At 36.6% G+C, this 22,930-nt stretch overlaps 1 protein-coding gene and 1 pseudogene across 4 annotated transcripts in view; one reads left to right on the plus strand and one right to left on the minus strand.

The window, feature by feature from the left end:
- CNTN3 (contactin 3) overlaps positions 1–22,930 on the minus strand; it is a 440,215-nt gene that overhangs the window by 279,917 nt on the left and 137,368 nt on the right. For 3 of the 4 annotated variants that reach the window (XM_058288968.1, XM_058288967.1, XM_058288966.2), the window contains exons 3-4: positions 13,607–13,733; positions 1,404–1,579 (exon numbers count right to left, since the gene is read on the minus strand). In XM_058288968.1, coding sequence (XP_058144951.1) covers positions 1,404–1,579; positions 13,607–13,733 — 303 coding nt within the window. The remainder of the gene's footprint in view (positions 1–1,403; positions 1,580–13,606; positions 13,734–22,930) is intronic. The other variant, XM_071212161.1, reaches the window with a different exon arrangement.
- LOC111767316 (small nucleolar RNA U13) lies at positions 15,762–15,873 on the plus strand (annotated as a pseudogene).

The raw sequence follows: 22,930 nt of genomic DNA on the forward strand, positions 1-22,930 counted from the left end.
TCCAATTCCATGCCTATTGAGGTGTTAAGAACTAAGAGAAATATCTTTAAACTTAAGTAATTGTGATATGTATTATATAAAGAAACACAACACTAAAACAAAAGTGACTAATAAAAAAGGGAAAACAGGCAAGCATAGAATAGACCTTAAAATTCTAGCTACCAGAGAAATATACACAAAATACTTTAGGAAACTTGAAGGTAATTATTCATATAATATAAACATGACATATAGCTTTCAAAATACCCAGAAAAGGGAAGCAGACTTGGCCCAATGGATAGGGCGTCCGTCTACCACATGGAAGGTCCGTGGTTCAAACCCCGGGCCTCCTTGACCTGTTTGGAGCTGGCCCATGAGCAGTGCTGATGCGCGCAAGGAGTGCCATGCCACACAGGGGTGTCCCCTGCTTAAGGGAGCCCCACGTGCAAGGAGTGCAACCTGTAAGGAGAGCCACCTAGCGGGAAAGAAAGTGTGGCCTGCCCAAGATTGGCACCGCACACACGGAAAGCTGACACAACAAGATGACTAAACAAAAAGAAACACAGATTCCCGGTGCCGCTGATAAGGATGGAAGCGGTCACAGAAGAGCACACAGCGAATGGACACAGAGAGCAGACAACTTGGGGGTGGGGGAAGGGGAAAGAAAAAAAAAAAAACTAGGAAATACATAACTTAAAAAAACACTGTCCACACATACATATATAAATATAGCAAAATATAGAAAACAAAGCACAATAAGTATGAAAAGTAGAATGCTTATTTTTAAAATTTAATTGGGTGTCTGGTTTCAATTCCAAATTGGAGAAAGAATGTGATTTTCTCTAAGGCATGTGTGTCCACCCAGATCCAACTGACATGATAAAACATGAGTCCTAGAAGCCCAGTCCTTGGTGGGGGTAGACAACAATGATCATCATTTGCTGGGCAGAACCCCAAGGGATGTCAATAATTTGCCACATTATTTCCTTTCTTTTCAATATTTTTGGTCCTTATTTTCTTTTTCTCACCTTTGTCAGACAAATTCTCTACTTTAAATATTCCTCAATTAGAAGGACCATGCCTGACAACTGTTTCAGATTTTTTTTAGTTCTAGCACAGTTCAAAGCACAAAGTAGCTGCTCAGTAAACATGCAATGAACTTTATTCTTTTTCTCTCCTAAAAGAATCCTTACAAAATAGTAAAACAAACCACACATATACACACAAACACACACCATATTATAGTGATTAAAACATTCTGATTTATAATGTATACAGAGATTTAAAAAACACTAAACGTTTTTTCAATCTACTTATTGAATTAATAAAAGTCAGTGTTTCTAAGTTTCTAAAACCAGAAACCAGGCAAATGAAGTTATATAACTTCTGTATTGGTCTTGCTAGATGTGTGATAATAAACTTACAGGCAAACTGGAGTTTAGCTTCTCTGCTGACAATTGTCCCAAGTGAATTTGTTGCAAAACATTGGTAAACTCCTGTGTCCCAATTTCTGTTGGGGTCAATGACTACAAGATTTCCTCCATTCAACTTATAATGATATTCCATACTCAGATCAATATCACTTCCATTCAGCTGCCATCTGTAAAACAAATGCCCAGGATTGTTCCCTTCTTAGTACATTTGAATAATAATAATACAAAGACTCAGCATAACAGAATCCACTTTAAACTTTGTCCCTTCTATAAATGAAGGGCAATGCATACGTTTTAGACTGATATACAAATAAGCCCAAGTATATATTAGAAACAAAAGTACAGTAGAAAGGTCAACAGAATAGAATATATTTCCTGAAAGAATATTTCCTGAAGAGGTGATAACTTAGTTTGTTCGCTAGGGGAAAATTAGGCTAAGTCTGTACAGGCAAAAATGAAGTAGAAGTTGAGACAACTATCTCAGCTACTTCAGGCCACTTTCTTGCTGAGGATGAAGGGGATAAAGAACACATTTCTTTGATTTATCCAGATTGGATAAACACATTTAATAAATTAATTAACTAGTAAGTATGGAAATATCCACTTCAATTTGTCTGGATAAATACCTGTCCCTGAGGCACTCTCCTAAGCCATCATGTTGCTATTTACTAAATGGTCCACTGAGGTAAAATACCCTAAACACCACCTAGGGGGTCGGAAAAAGTAACGGCAATAATCCCAGAGCTACATTTATCAATGTGCTACCAAAAGGGAAAAGAAAAAACTGGTTTTTAAACAAGAGATTTTACCAGAAGGTTTTAAATGGTAAGTATACTTGATACATCAAAACAGATTTCACCTTAAAAAATCTATTCATATCCCATAATCTCAAGAATACAGCCATTGTATAAATTAAAGTATACGACTCCTACAAGGAGCAATTCTTAGAATAAAATTATGTTGCCATCAGTTCTATAAATTTTAGCACATTATCGTAGTGATCATCTCTACCCTTTACAATAACCTTGAGAAACAGGCACAGTAAGTAATACCATGTTCTTTTTATAGATGAGGATTCTAACAAAGCAAAAGTTGAATGAGGTATCACTCAGTTGAATGAATCAGGAGTAGCACCCATTTGAATTCTACACAGAGTTCTTTATTATGTCACAGGTCTAGAGGTTTCTCTAATAATATATAAAATATTTCACCTGGAAACATTATATATTGGGAAACAAATAAAGATATAAAATGTGAAAACCTACCTCAAACTTGAAAATGTTTAAGGTTAAATATAATATTGTATAGCTATGAAAATGGATGAACTTTTTACGAACATGGAAAACTCTCATAAACAATGGTGAATACAAAGCAAAATTAGAAACAGTTAATACCATTTATATAGCGCTTTAAAGCACACAAAATAATACTAACAACGTAGTGGAAGTATATTTAAAATGTATGAAAACAATGGACATCAACTTTAAGATATTTTAAAGTTTTCAAGGGGAGAGAGTAGGATGTGTTTAGGGGATACTCTGGGAAATTTAGGACTTTTGGTTTTATTTCTTAAACTGAGTAGTGATTAAATGGCTATGTATCATCATATTTTATTGTATGTCTATAATATTCTAAAGCTGGAATAATGCATAATAAACTTTTAATGATTGCGAGATACAAGAAATGTCATGTGTCCAAGTTTTGTTCCTACTGCTCAAAGTTGTATTTTAGCATTTACTTAATTTTACAGTCAAGATTTTTGTGACTTTTCTTTATTCACATACAAGTCTCCAAGATCGAAAGCAAAATTTCTATTGAGAGGCAAAAATGAAATAAAGAGGAAAAAATTACCAAAGTGGAGGCCCCAACTCTTTTCTTTTGACTTTAAAAGAACAGAAATAGAAAGCAATAGAAAGAGTTGTAGCTTCTATTTGTGGCAGATCTCTGCTGTGGGTTTTTGTTCTGCTTTGTTTGTAGAGTAACTCTCCTAGGATAATTCTCAAGGCATGTCCATATTGGCATGAACATTTTTGGTCATTCTTTCTTTTATTGTTGACTTCAATTCTACCCTCAGAGTTTAGAAGTTGAACCACAAGTACTTCTTAACACTCCCTCATCTTCTCCCCAAACTCTAGCCCTACAGAAACTCAGGAAAGGAAAGGAAATAGTGTTCAATATGCATATTTAAATTTGAGAAGAACTGGTCTCTACCACCCCCTCACCCCCATTCCAAGCAACCATGAATTTCCTATGCTAGGACATAATCAGATAAGAATGTCATCCCTCTTGATAGAACCTATTCCATATTCAACAACTGATTAGAAAGCTTTTCTGGGTTTGAACTAAAGCCTATCTCCCTCCCTCCATCCTTCCTCTCTCCTTTCCTTCCTTTCTTTTCTTCCTTCCTTTCTGTCAGTCAGAAAAACATAAAATGTGTGAGAAGCACACAAAATTGCTTGTCGATTTTGCCAGGCAATTTTCTAGGTTCCAAGGATGGGGTAAATAAAATCCCTGCCTTCATGGATCATACATTTTTGTGGGAAATTTTTCCTAGTTAGTTTCCTATTTTCTATACTTTCTTGTTTCATCCCCAGGCCCTTCTATTCCTTTCATGAAACAGAAAAGAAATTGGATTCAAACCAACCAAGGGCTCATTAGTTTATGGGTACAGCCAGCCCTCATCAGCTGGGTGACCAGGGGCAAATTACTAAGCTCCCCTGAACCTAAATTTTTAATAGATAAAATGAAAAAGATACATTTTCCCATTGGGTTGTTCTATAGATTTATTTAAACAATGAATGTAAAGCACTCAGCTCAGCGCTTGGCAAAAGGTAAGGCCTTGACAAATGGATGGGCACCATTGCTTTTGTGGGCAGAGGCTCCATGAAAGTGCAGAGGTTGCAAACCATTCTTTCCATTGTTTTTTCTTTTTTTCCATTCCCATCAAGTCCACGATGGTTACATGTAACCTATTAGGTTCAATGTTTTCTGTCATTTCCTCTCCTGTGAAACAGACAGAATTTTCCACATATGGTTTGGTTGCATTTGTACCTGCCCTGAGAAGTAGGCAAAAGTGGGCCAAGGCTCATAGTGGTCTCAAATTTCAAAGAATAAATCTGACAGTAAATCACAAACGGATGGCTTTAATTTTTAAACCACAAATAGTTTGTCAGTTACTAACTGACTAAATGCTTGCGGGGGGGGGGGGGGGGGTGGAACAGTCTCTAAACGCAAACCAGGAAAGATGTAGCTAACATCACACATTTTTTAGTGGAAGGGTCTCATGACAAAGGGTGCTTATGTTTTCGTTACCTACAAAGTATATTTCGTATGGGGAAAAATTATTTCAGCTTTGGAGTTAGAATGTTTATGGCCTGCCTAAGCATGTCTGATGGCTTCATTTGAAAATTGTGCTTTTGTGTTTAGGCTGGTGAATAATGAAAGTACAGTGGCTGTGTGGAAAATTGGAAAGATAAATAAAAATATGGAGAAGCACTTCTTCCTGTCTATTTAATAGCTGAAAAGATTTAAGAGACCATAAAATATGTGGGAAAATACTTTATTTCAGTAAGAGTCTAAGATCTAAAAGCTATCATACCAAAGATTTTACTAAAGAGACAAAATGGAAAAGATTTGTTCCATTATATATAAATGTTTCTCACTTCTTTTAGCTTGCTGGGGCTTCATCGTACAGAAACAATCCCTAAATTATTTCACTATGTGAAAAGGCAAAAACAATTCCCTTTTAAATATTCCTGCTATACCAAAGACATGAGTATATTATTTTAGCAAACAGTTCAGGGTTAAGATTTACCTGAGATACACTGAAGAATGCAACTTTGACCCAACCAATGTAATTATTTGTCTCCTTCCCAACACTATTTATCATTAAATGGAACTCATCCCCAGGTGATATAAAATTTCTCAATATCTCATTAAACATTGATTGTTTTTCCTCTTGTTGAAAATTGTGTTGAATTCAAAAGGGCTGTCTTTGTTTAAACTCCTAATAGTGTAAATAATCTCTAGGCCTGGGTTTCCAAAGGTTATTTTATCCTGAGATACAAAAGAGTATTTAAACTGCTGATACAAAATAGTCATATTTGGGTCATATTGCTAAACATGATAAACTTCATCTGTATAAGATATAACCATAAAAACTGAAGGGTCTTCACAGCTTCTTTTTTCCCCAAATACGTGCCCAATAAATCTACAAACCAGACTCATTTTCTTTTAGGGAAATTGTAATTCCACTGTCCTTGGTTCATGATTACAATACTTGTAGTAAAATTTGACAGGTAAATGACACACTGAAGTCATAAATTTGCAAAGCTTTAGAAGCAGATTTTGCCTTTTAGCTTTACACATTCTGAATCCTTGGTAAAAGTTACTGAGTTCTACTTTTATCAAAAATTTCTCAGTTCACTAAGAGCTCTAAGTAACATATCAGAGTGAAATTAACTTGAAATATGGAAATTATTAAAAACTTCATAAAATTATATCTGCCTTACTGAATTCCATCGCAAAAGGCTTAATGCAGTGATCTAGAGCAAAAGAAGACAGCTCCATGGCTCTTGGGGTTACACACACCAGCATTTCAATCATCTAACATTTACACTGCACTCTAGAAATAACTAACCTCATAGCTTTCGTTTGGTGGTAAATGTTACAAGATGAAGCACCTTTGTGTAGTCATCATGCAGTAACACTCGTGAAAGATTAGTGCTCAAATAAATGCTCATTCTACACAAATCACAATTTGCTTTCAGACTCCAAGAATGAGAAATGATTTATTATTCTTATTTCACAAATCTACCGGCTCCTACTCAGTGAGCTCTCATTCCCTTTAACTGTTTGTGGGAAGAGGTTATATGTGCATCTGTTTCTTAGCCAATAGTCAGAGGTTAATATATGGGGCACAGGATTCAGAAGTCCCGTTCTGCTTACTCAGCAGGCCCACCTGCAGTGGCAGGCACTTCCTCAATCTACTTCTTTTATACATTAGGGAATGTTGCATCCTCTACAAATTAGGGATAATGAAAGTATCTGTCTCGTGGGCAAAGAGTTGGCAGGTACAACGAGTGAGAAAATTGGACCAAGCATATTACAACAGACAGTGATGGGAACAATGGCAAATATCCCCCTAAAATATTCAAATGCTATTTCTTTATAATGGCACGAATGCCCCTGGGTCATTGGCTTTTGAATCTTGAACATAAAGCATAAGGTGCCTGACATAGGAGATATTTAAAACTGGCAGTTATTACTTTTAAATGATTAAAAGTATCACTGTTACTTTGAGAGAACAAGTTAAAACATCATTGGCTAAGAGTATATGGACTCTAGCCTTCTAATTCAAAGAACACACTGTGTATAAGTATATGGTGTACACTTATCCACAGTGTAAATTTCCATAATAATGAGTTAACTCACTAGAAAAGCTGAAATTCTCAGGGTTCAAAGGGGCTTTTCAAAGCATATAAGCATCACTGGATCATGACTATTTTAATCCCTGCTGAATTCCTACCATCTGGCATCACACTTGGCATATGATAGGTATTCAGCAGTTTCCTGAACAGAGTAATCTAATTCTACCCTCTACTCCAGTCATAATTAATATAGTCTTCCTGTGTTCATTCATTTTGTCAATAAACATCTCAGAGATGGGGAATTAATATGTCATAATTGTCATTTACCTTACTATTTATCTATTTACCATAGTAGGTATTCATCAGATATAGCAAACTCTTACACAAAACTGGGCTAGTATGAAATAGCAATAATGAATATAAACACAGATATATCTTGTTGTCAGTATAATTTGTAAGCCTCAAGTCCTAAATTGAGTGTTACCTGTGAATTTGATAACATCATCCCCTTGAAATTTAAACTAACAAAACTGAAAATAAGTTGGATGACTTCAGGTGGTTTCAAATATAATCCCAGGATAGAATGCACCTCGCTGTTGACTGTATAACGTTACTGTCCTTCAGCGTATCTATACTCTTGCATAAAATCTGGTCAGGAAAATGCAAGTATAAACAATATTTTGGAGAACACATCAAATTTTAGACCTCAACATAAAGCAAAAAGGACAAAATAATTTACTTAAATCTTTTGGGGGCTGGTGTAGGATTTGGGAAATATGCCCACACTAAACACTTATTAAATCAATAGGCAATACTTTATTTGGGTTTGACAGGAAAATTAGGAATTCAATCAGTGAAGCAATTTGTGGTTTTAGATGTGCTTTCAAGTTAATAAGCAAATGTGTTTGTGTTCAAATGCAATGTTTGTTAATATGTTTACTGAAGTGATGAGAATAATTGCAGTCCTCGAAAGAATGAATGCCTGAATTTGCATATTCAATACTTCATCCAAAAATAACTAGTTAAGCTTCAGCAATAATTGCTGAAGAAAGAAATGAGTTAAATTGTGATGCTGTGATTTTTAAAATTGAATTTTTAACATGTTTCATTATATAGCCCCCATTTTTCACTCATTATAAATTATAAACATATATAAAAATTTAACAAAACAGAAATTAGAGCTCCACTGAGATTAAAAACAACTGTTCAGTTTTCATAGTTATATACTATCTTTAAATTGATAAATGCTAGTATGAAAATTATTCAGAGAAAAGTTATAGAAGATGTTTATTATTTCTGTCTTCCCTGCATCCATTTTAGCTTTTTCTGGTAACAGCTCCCTTATTTTTCTTTGAAGCAATCACTTCTCATGTGAAGGAGGTCTGGCCAATCAGAACATCTCATTTCTCAGGACTCAGTGATTGGTTAAGAATGTGAAAATGGCCCAACTGATTTAATTTGTGTTTGGCCAGTATATGTATATGTATACCCCACCTCCTCACCCCACTGCAAAAAAATAAAAAAATAAAAAATAAAGGTGTGTTATGAAGCCACCTTTCCAGAAATTTTAATGTCTAACCTTTACATTTCTCCTAGGTATTGACTGCTGATAGTATTAGCTACATTTTATTTCACATTTTTCTGACATCTTTCCAGGGCTTTAGATGGCACTAATGGGAAAGATGTCCTTTTTTTTCTACCTGACATTATAGGGAAAATGGGATATAAGTTGACCTAAATTTGCAGGCAGCCGTCTTTGTCAACTAAAGGGCAGTCTGTCTTAGAATGGTGCCTAAAGAGAAAAATCAATCCAAACTTGAGAATATCATACAGAATTTAAAAAAATATATATCAACAACTTCTGCCTCTGTGTTCCTTCATGTTCTTAACTCCTAAAAAAATGATGTAACTTCAAATTCCCATTGTTTGTTTTCCATCTTTTTAATTCCATTCCTTCTTTTTTTTTATTGCCATCAATCGAGCATTCATTATTTGCTAAGCATTTTGAATGGAAGGCTGAAGAAAATGACATCTTAAACTTACAGGGAGTTAGATTCTACCAGGGTAACCACATTTCACTTTGCTAGGCTTTAAAATTATAGGTAAGGATTCAATGGACAGATATTGTTAGAGCATGGGGCCCAGAAGAGGCCTGGGAGCGGTGGTAGTGCAGTCAGGTTTAAAAGGCCCAGTAAGAACTATCATCTACTTTTGCTTGCCTCAAGCACTGTACACATCTTTATGTTTCTGTTTTGCCTTCATTCCAAACTTGTGAATACTTCATTACTCTTAGTGGCTGACTTCGAGTGCAGGGACCACAGCTCACCAGCTGGAGAAGGCAGGGTGCTGAAAGCTGAGAATCTTGAGGATAAACAAAGGGAAATGGGCCTAGAAAGTCTAGCAAAAAGGATTATGCTTCCTTCAAAGCCAAGTTGATTTAGAGGTTCATATTTGCCTTGGAGCATAAAAGTGAAATAAGAGTGACATTGTTTTATATATAGAAGAAACAAGAAATATATAAGGTACAAGTGATAGACAATAAAAATTACAACTAAAACTATGTATCATATACTATCCTATACAACTATATAGAATATAAAAGTACATTATATACCATATTATAACTGTATATTATATTATTTATAGTCTATACATAGGACATACATGGCACATACATAAAATTTATAGCACATATGTCTATATATTTCTATATAGAGATTATATATCCCTATATACAATACTAGGTATAATACTATGTGTATACAAATCCTATGTATTCAGAAACCAACCAGACAATAAAGAAACTCAGGGTTCCCTTTCCTCCATTCCCTCCTTAAATAAATGGTGTGCAAAACTCAACTATTATTTTATTTTCCTTTGCTTTCTTACACTGAATGTATTTAGTCGAATTTCAGTAAATTAGATAGGTGTAGGATGTGACTCCATTACAGGGAACCATACTTAAGAGGGGGCAATATGGCCAGGAAAAAGCTGCACTTTGGGATAATATTTGGCCTTTATAACTTGAAAACTGTATACAGATTCCTCATGCTGTACTGAGCTTGGAAAGAATGATCTTCTTGTTGCTTGATAGAAAAGAGAAAAAATGTATAACATTGGCAGGAGGAGGTGTGGATCCAAGGGTCTATAGCAGCACTGTCTAATCAAGCTTTCTGCAAGGATGGAAAATGTTTATCTGCACAGACTAATACAGTGGCCACTAGAAACAAGTGGCTACCAAGCACAAGAAATGTGGCTAATGCAGCTGAAATTTTATTTAATTTTATTGAATTATTTAAATTTAAATGACCATCTGTGGTGACTGGCTCCCCTATGGGGAAGTGCAGCTCTAGAGCCTTGAGCTAGTCTAAGTTGAAAACAAAGCCTTCATGGGGCACCTTGAGACTTACTTCTTTGCTCTGCACTGTATGTAGGAAGAAAAACAGAGTCAACACATCAAAGTAGAGAGATTCAAAAAAAAAAAAAAACCTGCATTTTAAACTTCTCTTGAAAAGCTTTTACAATATCATACCAGGATTCCTGGGTGGTAGCAACTAGCCAATGCTGAGAAGCGGTTGTGTCCTTTCAATGACCATGTAGTTGAATATCTGACGGTCAAACATTACCCAAGGTGTCTCTAAGTTCTTAAATCATGTCCACGACATTCAATTATGCTACTTGCATAGGTGGCTGGTCCCTGTTGCCATTTGCACATTTTACCCCAATCTAGTCCAACTACGCCGTCCCTTTAATGATAGAGAGCATTGAAGTAGAAGTGACCAGGGGTCCTCCTACTGGGAGCTTTTCATCTCAGCCAATGTTGGGCATTTCTAACCCACTGAAAAGTAAGAGAAAGTCCTTCCCATTAAAAAAAATATTAATACTTCCTCAGGGTAACCTCTTTCAGCACCTTTAGCAATTAAGATGAGGCTGAATACTAATTAACCTTTAAATATAGGCTTTAGGGCTCAGGCAGGAAAATGTGAAAGAAAAAATAAAATTCTCAATTAAACCGTAAGACAAGTAATTTCTCTTGAGACTTTCTGGTCTTTTGGATTTCTAATATGGCCAATTAGACTTCTTTTTACCTAGTGGGATAATAACAAAGACAAAAATCTCTTGACAGACAAGCTTGTTTCAGTCTACCAGTCTCTGGTTCCCAAAAGACTTTCCTTTATAAGGCTTTTAAACTTTATTCTCAATCTATGAAAAGAAACATGTTTGGGTTGCCTTTAACTTGTGGTTTCATATGACCAACTTATTTTTCTCTTTGATTATCCAGATGGATATATATGCTTAGATTTATAAACACATAAAAGCATATCATTTGACTATGTGTAAAAAAATCCCATATTTTTCTTTTTCATGTCCTCAATGTTATTACGTATTTATACTATCTGTAATTTTTTAAGGATAGGAAAAAATAAGAATCCATAAATATGTTTTCTTTGGGCCCATTTAAAGAATAATGTGGAATATTACCTACTAGACTAGAATAAAAATCAGGCCAAAACAAAGGTGTCTATATAGATAAAGACACATTTAAAATCCCCATTTTTCTAGATATTATTTATTCCATGAGCATAATATATTTCTTACACAGATAACATGAGTAACAGGTAATTGTTGCTTTTTAGAGGAAAGTCCAATATTTTTCACAATGAAAAATGGTTTCCCTGTGCTTTCTCAAGGTCTCAATTCTTGGTGAATATAAATCTTTAGTTTAGGTGAAATTTTATATTTGTTAGATGTCGTAACTTTAGGTCTTCAGAGCTGGAATGAAAGTGTCTCCTCTATTTGGCTACAAATCAAGCATCTTAAAATATAATAAACAAAATCTAGCAAGCTAAAGTTCTTCATTTACCCGACTTAGCAAAGCTAAATTAATTTAAGTCACACAACTCATGATCTGAGTTAAAGAATTTGTTTAAATTGCAACATAGAAATGCTAGGATGGCATCCCAGGACATCTAATAAAAATAATAAGCACTGTGAAAATGGCAAAAATTCTTCAACACTTTATACACATTTATCAATATGTTTAAATACATACTCCATGACATAACAATAAATATTTGGTATAAAAAGAAAATGTTTCAATAAACAGCTATTTTTGGATTTTCAAGCTCAAGATTTTTGGCTATTTGATAAAACTTTATAAACATAATTAATCTATTCTTAGAAAAAGGCATTCCTAAAAGGCTCTAAATTTTGGATCTTGACAATTTTTCAGCTGAACACATTTACCACCAATTATTTATTAAGATAAATGTCAGGAAATGCAACTTTACTGACAACAGAAAAACAGCCCACACGTGAGTCATTCACATGGATCCTTTATCATATTTACAGCCATGTCTATAAGGGTGATCTTTCATTTCTGGGAAAAACAAACAGAAGTACTTGGCAAGTGTTAAAAAAAAAGTCCTACAAAAATATTGGAAAAAAATACGTCCAGAATAATATCCTGTTAAGTTGATTGGTTTGTCTTTTCCCCCAAAAGAGAAGACATTCCCAGATGTTACAATTGCTTATAACTCATTAATTGAACTGGTTCCTAAAATACAGTTGCTTGTTATTTAATCATCTATTCTTTCATTATTTTTATAAGGAGAGGAAGAGATAGAGAGAAAACTTTCATCACCTTTGGCAATTATGACCAGTCATCTGGAAAAATGATGTTAATTTTTATGAAAGCATACAGTAAATACTCCATAAATTTGTTCTTAAATATTGTTTAAAAAGACTGACCTTGATTACTTCCTGATGCAAAAATGCAGAGGTCTACATTCTAACCCAATCATGACCCAATTTAACAATGACTGCTGATTTCCATTATTCATATGGATTAAGAAAACAATAGAAGGTCAATAAGTCTAAATTAAAGTCTCTAAAAATTTAGAATTATATTAATATAGGCTGAAGTTTGCTTGTTCGGCAAGTTTTATAAATGGTTTTGCTGAGCAATTTCACAGTGTAAACAAAGTTTTCGAGGTGGATTCTTAAAGTATTTGCAAGAACATATTGTTTTCAAGGTGCCTTGAGCACTTTATCAGAGCCACTTTCATGAAGGCAGTATATGCTGTTTATAAATAATCCATCTCTTTATTACAGTAGGTCTCCTAAATTCTCCTAAGAGTAAAAACTGTATTATTTAATAAATAACCATCTCATTCAAATAATCCATCATCATGCCCAAAATGTTAATTCTTTTATCTCCAGTTCATGGGCATTCAGATTTTTTTTCCCCTTTTTCCTTACACCTATCTGCAATGTTTGAATATTTTCAGTGAAAAAGTATTATTTATATAATCTGAAAATTAGAGATTTTATCATAATAAAAATCTAATAAATTAAGTATATATTCCCCTCAAGAATAATTAAAGTAACTTTACAGATTACATTTTATTTTTTGACACTTAATGAACCTCCAAACAAATACTCAGTAAAATGGTAGCAGAAAAAGAAAGGAAGTTGAAGCATTATTTGTTTTAAAGCCATGGTCTCTAAATTTCCTTAGAACATATTTAATTCTCACCCTCACAATGGATGTGTTCCTAATGACTACATGTCAAATCAAACTTTATGCAGTAAATCACAATATGAATCAATGAAAAATGTTGCTTAAGAGATTCTACCATGATTTTCTTTAGTCAAGAAATGTTATTTTAAAGTGGATATCAATCAAATACATACGGTATGGATCCAAATGTTTACCTATCAGATCTGGTTGACACAGCACACTCACAACTACAGGTCATGCATTATTTAGTACTAATGGCATAGATAGATGGAACCAAAAAATGTTCAAACTTTCCACTGTACCTGTAATGAGGAGAAGGGGTGCCACTTGCTTCACAATTTAAAGTTATTTTTTTATCCTTGGAATCAACAGGGAAAATGCTGTTGCTGGGCTCTTTGATAAACACTGGGCCTTGTAAAAGAAGCTCACCTATATGGGTGGGAGACATCCAAAAATAATAATAAGTAAAAGATACTTTAAAATTTTCATTCCATAACTGAAGAAGAAAAACAAACAACCAGTGTTTGTTATTAAAAAAATAAAACCCCAAAAATTCTGACATAGTTTCACTTGCCCACAAAATGATAAGCCCTGTAAGCACTGCTTTATTATGAGCATCAATTAAACCAATCTTAATTCTTAGTAATGCTCCTAAGAGAACGAAAGTTGGTATAAAAAAACATTGCACCATTGATAAAATTTCTTAAATCTTTAAGGTTGTAATAATCACTTTTCTTAATAATAAGTCATATCTTAATTTTTACTGGTGAATACATTTTTATTTTCTGTCACAAGTCTCAATGTAAAATTAATGCTGAATTTAAAACATCTGAATACCTGAGTAAGATCTTACTCATAAAATCTGCCAGACACACAAATGTGAAGGCTGATACTGTCATTTTAAAATTTTGAATTGAAAATCCTCAATATTTGTTGGAATATTCACTTTATTACTATCAAATGGAAGAGAAGGATGCAGCAGTGAGCAAATATCTTTCAAATGGGTATCTATTTCAGTTAAAAGAACTTGTACATCCTCTGAGGACAGTTTCCACGTATACAAAAATCTCTGTTTGATCTATGAGTTTAAAAAGGAGGGAGATGTTTGATCCCTCCTTTGCTTTTTCTTTTTATTATTATTATTATTGAAATAATGAAAATGCTCTAATAACGATTGAGTGATGAACATATAGCTATGTGATTACACCAAATACCATTGATTGTACACTTTGAATGAATTATATGCTTTATTAATATGCATCAATAAAATTGATTTGTTTAAAAATTTTAAAATTAAAAATAAAAAAATAAAAAAGGAGGGAGATTATGTCATGAAAAATGTTTGTGCTAATGCAGCTGTATAACTATTTCGATGGCATTTCTGAAAACAAACAAACTTACAGAAAATAAAGCTCTTCACTTTCCTATCTTGGAATGCTTAGCAAATTTGCAGTAGAGTGCCTGTTGAAAAGTGAGCATGAATAAACAGACTGAGAGACAGGGAGAGAGTCTATGAATGGTTAGGATAAATTAAAAGACATCAAAAAGCAGCAAAAGGAAAGGGCTGAGAAACAATTTACATTTTGACCACTTCAAGTATTAATGACAATAAAACTATTTACCATGACAATACTAATAAAATTATAACACAATAATGAAAAGACACTTAGTCTTTTAATCTTCACTACATTCTGGAGGTAAGTATTGTAATTATTCCCTAGGTCCAAAAGAGGAACAAGGAACCTAACAACAGTTTGGTGACACAAGCAAGGTAATGCAGCATTTTAAAATCTACAACCTGCACTCTAGAATATCTGACTGCAGAGTTCAAACACAGGCTTTAGGACAGCAACTTGCATGGGAAATTGTGGAAATGTGGTGGAGGAGCAAGCTCCAGGAACCAGTCCCTCCACCAGAATAGCTATTAAATAGGCAGGAACTACTTCAATCAGCAACTTCCAAACTGCAGAGTTTAGTAGAACACTAAAGAGTAACCAGTGAAGAGTAAGGAAAAAAGAGGCTGGTAAATTATAGTAAACACCAGTAAACTGCTCTCTCTGCATGGTGATTACCATAGCCCAGGCTCAACCTGCCACTGGAGAACGCCATAAAAATCCACTTCCCCACGATTCTGAAAGGTGCAGACCAATCACTGATGACTAATTTTGATTAGCTACTTTGGATAGCTGGGGACCTGGCTCTGGGCTCTGAGGGTGGCCACTGTTTCAACTCACCCAGGAAAAAGACAGTGGAGGAGACAGAAAGACAATATGCTACCTTGGAGCTGCAGAGAACAGCTGAAGGAGTGTATTTGCTGGGCGAGAGCCAAGGCAAGAAAATATACTTTCTTTCTAAGACTCACTTGGAAAACTCCTCTCAGGTATGGCCCACCTCCCAGAACTTGCCCTCCACGCAAAGACGCTTGAGACAAGGAAAGCAGTATAAGAAACAACTGAGATTCTTTTGTGGTTCATAAGCATGATGAATGGGTGTTCACCTGCTTGGCTTGTGTGAGGTGTGCCTCCCTTTAAACTTATTACCATGTCGGCACATTACATGCCATCAGACTTGAGGAAAAAAAGAAAAGAAACAATTGAAGCAGTTGGCCTAAGGCAAAGGCTTCCCTGCTTTAAGTTCTGCTGTGGAATATGGAGGAGAGGGAGAAGGGCTGTTGCCTGGAAAGTAGAGAGGGCATTCAAACTCTGTCATACAAGAGAACTCATAAGGCCACTAGCAAGCACAAGCCCAGAAAAGACAGGACATTTGTTTTGCTTTGGGTCTCCTTCCTCTTAGAAGATGTGATCTTATGAAGGAGAGCACCAGCCAACACAGAAGCTTCCCAAGAAAGTTTCAACAGCTAACTGGAGCTGGCAGAAGAAAGAATCAGAAAACTTGAAGACAAGATATTGAAATTTGTCTGACTGAAAACCAAAAAGAAAAATGAATTATAAAAAGAAAAAAAAAATAGACTAAAGGACTTGGGGGACACCATTAAACAAGCCAACATGCATATTATGCGAGTCAGAGGAGGAGAAGAAATGGAGAAAAGGGCAAAAGGAATATTCAAAGAAATCATGACAGAAAACTTCTCAAATGTAGTAAAAGATGTAAACATGCACATAAAAGAATCCTGGAGAATACCAAACATAATAGACTTGAAGGAAAACACACCCTGTCCATACCAATCCAGACTTATATAGGAGAGAACCAGCAAGATGGTGGCGGAGTAAGGAGCTCCTAGAGTCAGCTCCTGCTACGGGGCAGTTAGCAAACACCCAGAGCTCTCTGCAGCTAGCTTAAGCACCTGTTTGGGGGCTCCAGGAGGCTAAAAGAGCATCCTGTAACGTCCTTGGGGGAGTGAAAGGAGGAGACTGCTCATCTGCAGAGAAGACTGGTAAGTAGAGTGCTCCACGCGCTGGAGGCCAGGGCCCATATTCCCCTGGAGGCAAAAGCTGCCTCAGGAGCTGTTCCACGGCTGGAATTGAAAGTTCCACTTCCCCGAAACAGGGGAGGAAAAGACACTTGGGCACCAATTTCAGTTATGATGAGGAAATTCAGTGGACTACAGTATGATTTTGAGAGCAGCTAAGGTTTGAGCCTGTCCAGGTCAGAAAGAGGCAGGGAGCCGCCATCTTAACTCCACGCCTGGCATTGGGGGAAGCAGGATAGACTGAGGATCCCAGTGCTGGTGGGAACCGACTTCTTTCCATCCAGATCAGATTGCAGGTCTAGCCTAGGCCCCAATGCCACTTCCAGCAGGGAGGCAGCTGCCGGGACCTGCACCAGCCTCTCTGGAAAATTACCGGCCGAGCCACAGACTGGTGATTGTCCTACTCTGGCAGCACAAGTCGCCCCGGGAGCTGCTCTGTGATGGGAATTGGAAGCTCCATTTCCCAGAAACGGGAGGAAGAGATGGTTGGCTGCTGATTACAGCTACTGATTGTGAGACTTGGCTGGCTAAGAGATAACCTGGGAACAGCTGGGGTGAGAACAAGCCCAAGTCAGAAAGAAGCAAGTAGCCACCATTCTGACTCTGCCCCCGGCCTGAGGGGACGCTGGCTGCCTGAAACTCTCAGTGTCTGCAGGAACCAGTTTCTTTCAGGCAGATCAGGCTGGAGCCTGCCTAGGCTTCAACCCCACCTCTGGTGGGGAGGAGGCTGAGGAGCCCTGCACCAGCCTATACAGGAAGCTGCAGGGAACTTTGGCTGGCATAGACTGAAAATCAGAAGTCTACCAGGGCGACTGTGGTCATCTTAGGACTCACACTGCATAGATTGTTGCCCACACCTGCAGCTCAATCCCTACCCCAGGTAGGTGGGAAAGGGATGTGAAGTTTCAGCAGTCTCTCTGCACAACTACAATCTAGGCCTGCACATGGATTATTCCACATAGCTGTGACTCTGTCCCTATCCCTGACAAAGGAAAAAGTGGGAAGAAGCTTCATTGGTCCCTGGTGCAATGAGAGCAGCTTGAGCCTCCAGAACTTACAGCACCAACATGCGTGGCTCCTACTGCACAACCAGCAAGGGAGAAATGATAGGAAGCCCTATACTAGAGAGAAAAACTGCACCCAGAAAAAACACTCTAGTAAGCCAGATGCAAAGACACCAACAAAAAATTACAGTCTGCACCAAGAAACAGGAAGCTATGGCCCAGTTAAAGGAAAAAGATAAGTCTCCAGATGACATAAAGAAGTTGCGACAATTAATCATAGATGTTCAAACAAATCTCCTTAATAAATTCAATGAGATGGCTAAGGAGATTAAGGATATTAAGAAGATATTGGATGAGCACAAAGAAGAATTTGAAAGCATACATAGAAAAATAGCAGGTCTTATGGGAATGAAAGGTACAATCAATGAAATTTAAAAAACATTGGAATCATATAATGGCAGATTTGAGGACGCAGAAGAAAGGATTGGTGAGCTTCTTGAAGAAATGGCCTCTGAAAGTGAACATACAAAAGAAGAAATGAAGAAAATAATGGAAAAAAATTGAACAAGGTTTCAGGGAACTAAATGACAGCAAAAGGTGTGTAAACATATATGTCATCGGTGTCCCAGAAGGAGAAGAGAAGGGAAAAGGGGCAGAAGGAATATTTAAAGAGATAATGGTAGAAAATTTCCCAACCCTATTGAAGGATATAAATATCCCTGTTCAAGAAGCACAACATACTCCCATCTGAAAAAATCCAAAGAGATCAACTCCCAGACACATACTCATCAGAATGTCAAAGGCCAAAGACAAAGAGAGAATTCTGAGAGCAGCAAAAGAAAAGCAGTGCATAACATATAAGGGATATCCAATAAGATTAAGCGCTGATTTCTCACCAGAAACCATGGAGGCAAGAAGACAGTGGTCTGATATATTTAAGATACTTCAGGAGAAAAACTTCCAGCTAAGAATCTTATATCCAGGAAGACTGTCTTTCAGAAATGAGGGCAAAATTAGAATATTCACAGATAAACAGAAACTGAGAGAATTTCTAAGCAAGAGAGCAGAATTTCAGGAAATACTGGAGGGTGTGCTAGAGCCTGGAAAGAAAAGACAGGAGAGTGGGGCCTGGAAGACAGTCTAGAAATGAAGATTTTATCAATAAAAGTAACTAAAAGTGTCAAAAGAGTGGTGAAAATAAGACAGATAAAACTCAAATAGTCAGGAATAAACTTAACCAATGATGTAAGGCACTTGTAATCAGAAAACTGCAACTCAATGTTAAACAAATAAAAAAACCCTAAATAACTGGAAGAACATTCCATGCTCATGGATTGGAAGACTAAGTATCATTAAGGTGTCAATCCTACTCAAATTGACATACAGATTTAATGCAATCCCCCCAAAAATTACACCAGCACTAAAGAAAAAGTTGAAAACACGATCATTAAATGTATTTGGAAGGGTAAGGAGTCCTTAATAGTCAGAAACATCCTAAAAAGGAAAAGTGAGCCCTCATCACCAGACTTTAAATCATAATATCTACCGATAGTGGTTAAAACAACATGGTACGGGTCTAAAGACAGACACAACAGACCAATGGAACCAAATTTATGGTTCAGAAACAGACCCTCACAGGTATGGTCAAGTGATTTTTGACTAGCCTGTCAAACTCATACCGCTCAGGCAGAACAATCCATTCAACAAATAGTGCTGAAAGAATTGGACATTCATAGCTGAAGGAAGGAAAGAGGACCCCTATATCACACCTATCCAAAAAGTAACTAAAAATGGATCAAAAAACTAAAAATAAAGGCAAAAACTATAAAAGTTCTAGAAGAAATTATTGGAAAGTGTCTTTAGGACCTGATGGTAGGTGGTGGATTCTTAAAGGAATAAGAGAAGCACTGAGTGAGTTACTGATGCTTAATGTATGTAGAAGTTTTAATTAGCTTTACTGTAAAATTGTGGAAATGATAGAGAGGATGGTAACACACAGTGAGTGTCAACTAGTTTATAAATGGGGATGTGACTAAAAATGGTAGTCTAGTTATATAAATGCCAATTGACAGAATGCTTGAGAATAATCTAGGAACTGGACAGCACAGTAAACCAAGAGCTGGGTGAGAATTGTGGTTGATGGTCCACAGATGAAAGAGTGTCTTTTGTTAGCTAGAGCAAACGTGTATCACTACTGCTGGGTGCTGGGAATGTGGAGAAGCATGGGAAAAATATAGCTGGAGTGACCTATGGACTGTGGTTAGTAGTAATAACATAATATTCTTGCATCTATGCAAAGGTGTACTGTGTTGATACTGAGGCAGTATGTAAGATGTGAGCCAAATGTACACTATGAACATGGCAATAATCAGATGATATTATTTTATCTGTAGCAACACAATATAGTGTGTTGATGGAGGCATGTTGTTTGGGAATTCTGCACATGTGCATGATTGTTTTATAAGTTTACAACTTCTGTCAAAAAAATATATTTAAAAAATAATAATAGGGTGGGTCGGGGGAAAAACACACCAAATGTAAGATAAGAACTATGATTAGTAGCAAGATTTTGACAGTGTTCTTCCATAGTTTGCAACAAACGTCTGATGACAATGCAAGGTGTTGGTGGAGGGTTGATGTATGGGACCCCTGTATGATATTATGCATGTTTGCTTTGTAAGTTCACAACTTTTACTATATGCTTAATTGTTTATGTATGTTTATATATAAATGATACAAAGATAATAATAAGGTTGGTGGGGGAAAAATAATTTGTTTAGTAGTAATTTTTTGACAATTCTCTTTAATAATTAGTTTAAAAAGTTTAAAAACAATGCAAGTTATTGGTGGTAGGGTGAGATGTTACATATGTTTGATGTTATATATGTTTAATAATTTCACAACTATTATTCATATATTGTTTATGTATGCTTATGTATGAATGACATATTTCAATAAATTAAAAGAAAAAAAAATATAGGAATAAATCTAACCAAGGATGTAAAGGACTTGTATACAGAAAAATATAAAACATTACTAAAGGAAATCAGAGAAGACCTAAATAAATGGAAGGATATTCCATATTCATCAATTAGATATTAAATATTGTTAAGATGTTAATTAGATCCAAATTGATTTACAGATTCAATACAATCCTATTCAAATTCCAAGAGCCTTTTTTGCAGAAATGGGAAAGCCCAGCATCAAATTTATATGGAAGGATAAGATTGTTTGAGCAGGTAAAGTCACTTTGAAAAAGAAGAGAGAAGTTGGAGGACTAAGACGTCCTGATTTTAAAACTTTTTATGAAAAGTCACAGTAATCAAAGCAGTATGGTACTGGCACAAGAACAGACATGTGGACCAATGACATCGAACTGAGAGCTCAGGAATCAACCCTTACATTTATGGCCAAGTGATTTTTGAAAAGGGAGCAGAGACCATTCAAGTGGGAAAGAATGCTCTTCCACAAATGTTGCTGAGATAAATGGATCTCTATTTGCAAAAGAATGAAGGTGAATTCCTATCGCATACCATCTAAAAAAATCAACTTGAAATTGATTAAAGACCTAAATTAAGGAGCCAAAACTATAAAACTCTGAGACAAAAATTTAGAAGAGCCTCTTCAGGACATTTTGTTAGGCAATGGTTGTAATATTTCATATTCAAAGCACAAGAAACAAAGGAAAAAACTTTTGTGCAGGGGACTGCTGGGAAGATTGCATTGGAGTAGGTAGGCAGGGCTCAACTCTCTTACAAACAACGGAGGAAGGGCGAAAAGCTGTCAAAGGGAGCTACTTTGCAGACCAGGAGAGTCCTACACATCTTCCAGGAGAGTGAGGGACAGAGAGACAAGCAAAAACAATAACTGCAACTGGGAATAGCACCCATCCCCTACCCTCAAGACAAACAATCTGGATAAAACCTATGGCTCACTGCAGTCAAATGAAAGGGGAACAGAATTCTTCCTCTATGGAAAGAGGGAGGGTGAGGTATAGGGAAGAGAGTGGTTTCTCTTAAGTGAATTTGACCAGCAGAGCCCACTTTGAATCTCAGCTCTGGCCAAACCAGAATCATCAACAGGTGGAGGTTGAAAGGGATACTTCTGTGAAAAGATTTGCTGACCAGTGCCATCTTCGGGACAACTGGGAAACTGCAAGGAGAAAACCTACTTCTAGGAGTTTCTAGTCCCAGTCTCCTCGGACCAGATTGCACATCATTAGTGAGTCTCTGGCCCTGTTTTGATAACTTAACCTGGGAAATTTCATTTATTTTTTATTTTTTGGTAATTTTTTTATTCATTTTTTAAAAATATTACATTCAAAAAATATGAGGTCTCCTTCAACCCCCCACCCCACCACTCCCCCCACAGCAACACTCTCTCCCATCATCATGACATATCCATTGCATTTGGTAAGTACATCTCTGGGCATCGCTGCACCTCATGGTCAATGGTCCACATCATAGCCCATATTCTCCCATGTTCCATCCAGTGGGCCCTGGGAGGATCTACAATGTCCAGTAATTGTCCCTGAAACACCACCCAGGACAACTCCAAGTCCCAAAAATGCCTCCACATCTCATCTCTTCCTCCCATTCCCTGCACCCAGCAGCCACCTGGCCACTTTTCCCACACCAATGCCACATTTTCTCTGTGGACTTTGGATTGGTTGTGTCCATTGCACATCTATGTCAAGAGGAGGCTTAGATTCCTCATGGATACTGGATGCAATCCTCCTGCTTTCAGTTGTAGGCACTCTAGGCTCCATGGTGTGGTGGTTGACATTCTTCAACTCCATGTTAGCTAAGTGGGGTAAGCCCAATAAATCAGAGTGTAGGAGTTGAAGTCTGTTGAGGCTCAGGGCCTGGCTATCATATTGTCAGTCCAAAGAGTCAAGTCCCCTAGATATATCTTAAACCCCAGCACCAACTACAATTCCAGTAAAGAAGCATGAAAGTCTTGTGAAAAGAGATCCCATCTGTGTCCAGCTCCATCACGCAGAAACACCAGCTCCAAAGAAGGGCCAACTGACATGGCAGTGAACCGCATCTGCCATGACCATAGAACCTATGGGTCTCTTTAGCCCTCAAAAGAACCAATACCTGGGGTTGTATCTACTTTCTCTGTCTCTGAGACCCTGCTCAGGTGTGCATAAGGGCAATCCCTCTGACATCCTCCAGACTCTTTTTTAG

This window comes from Dasypus novemcinctus, chromosome 26 (genome assembly GCF_030445035.2).
Source record: "Dasypus novemcinctus isolate mDasNov1 chromosome 26, mDasNov1.1.hap2, whole genome shotgun sequence".
NCBI lineage: Eukaryota > Metazoa > Chordata > Mammalia > Cingulata > Dasypodidae > Dasypus > Dasypus novemcinctus.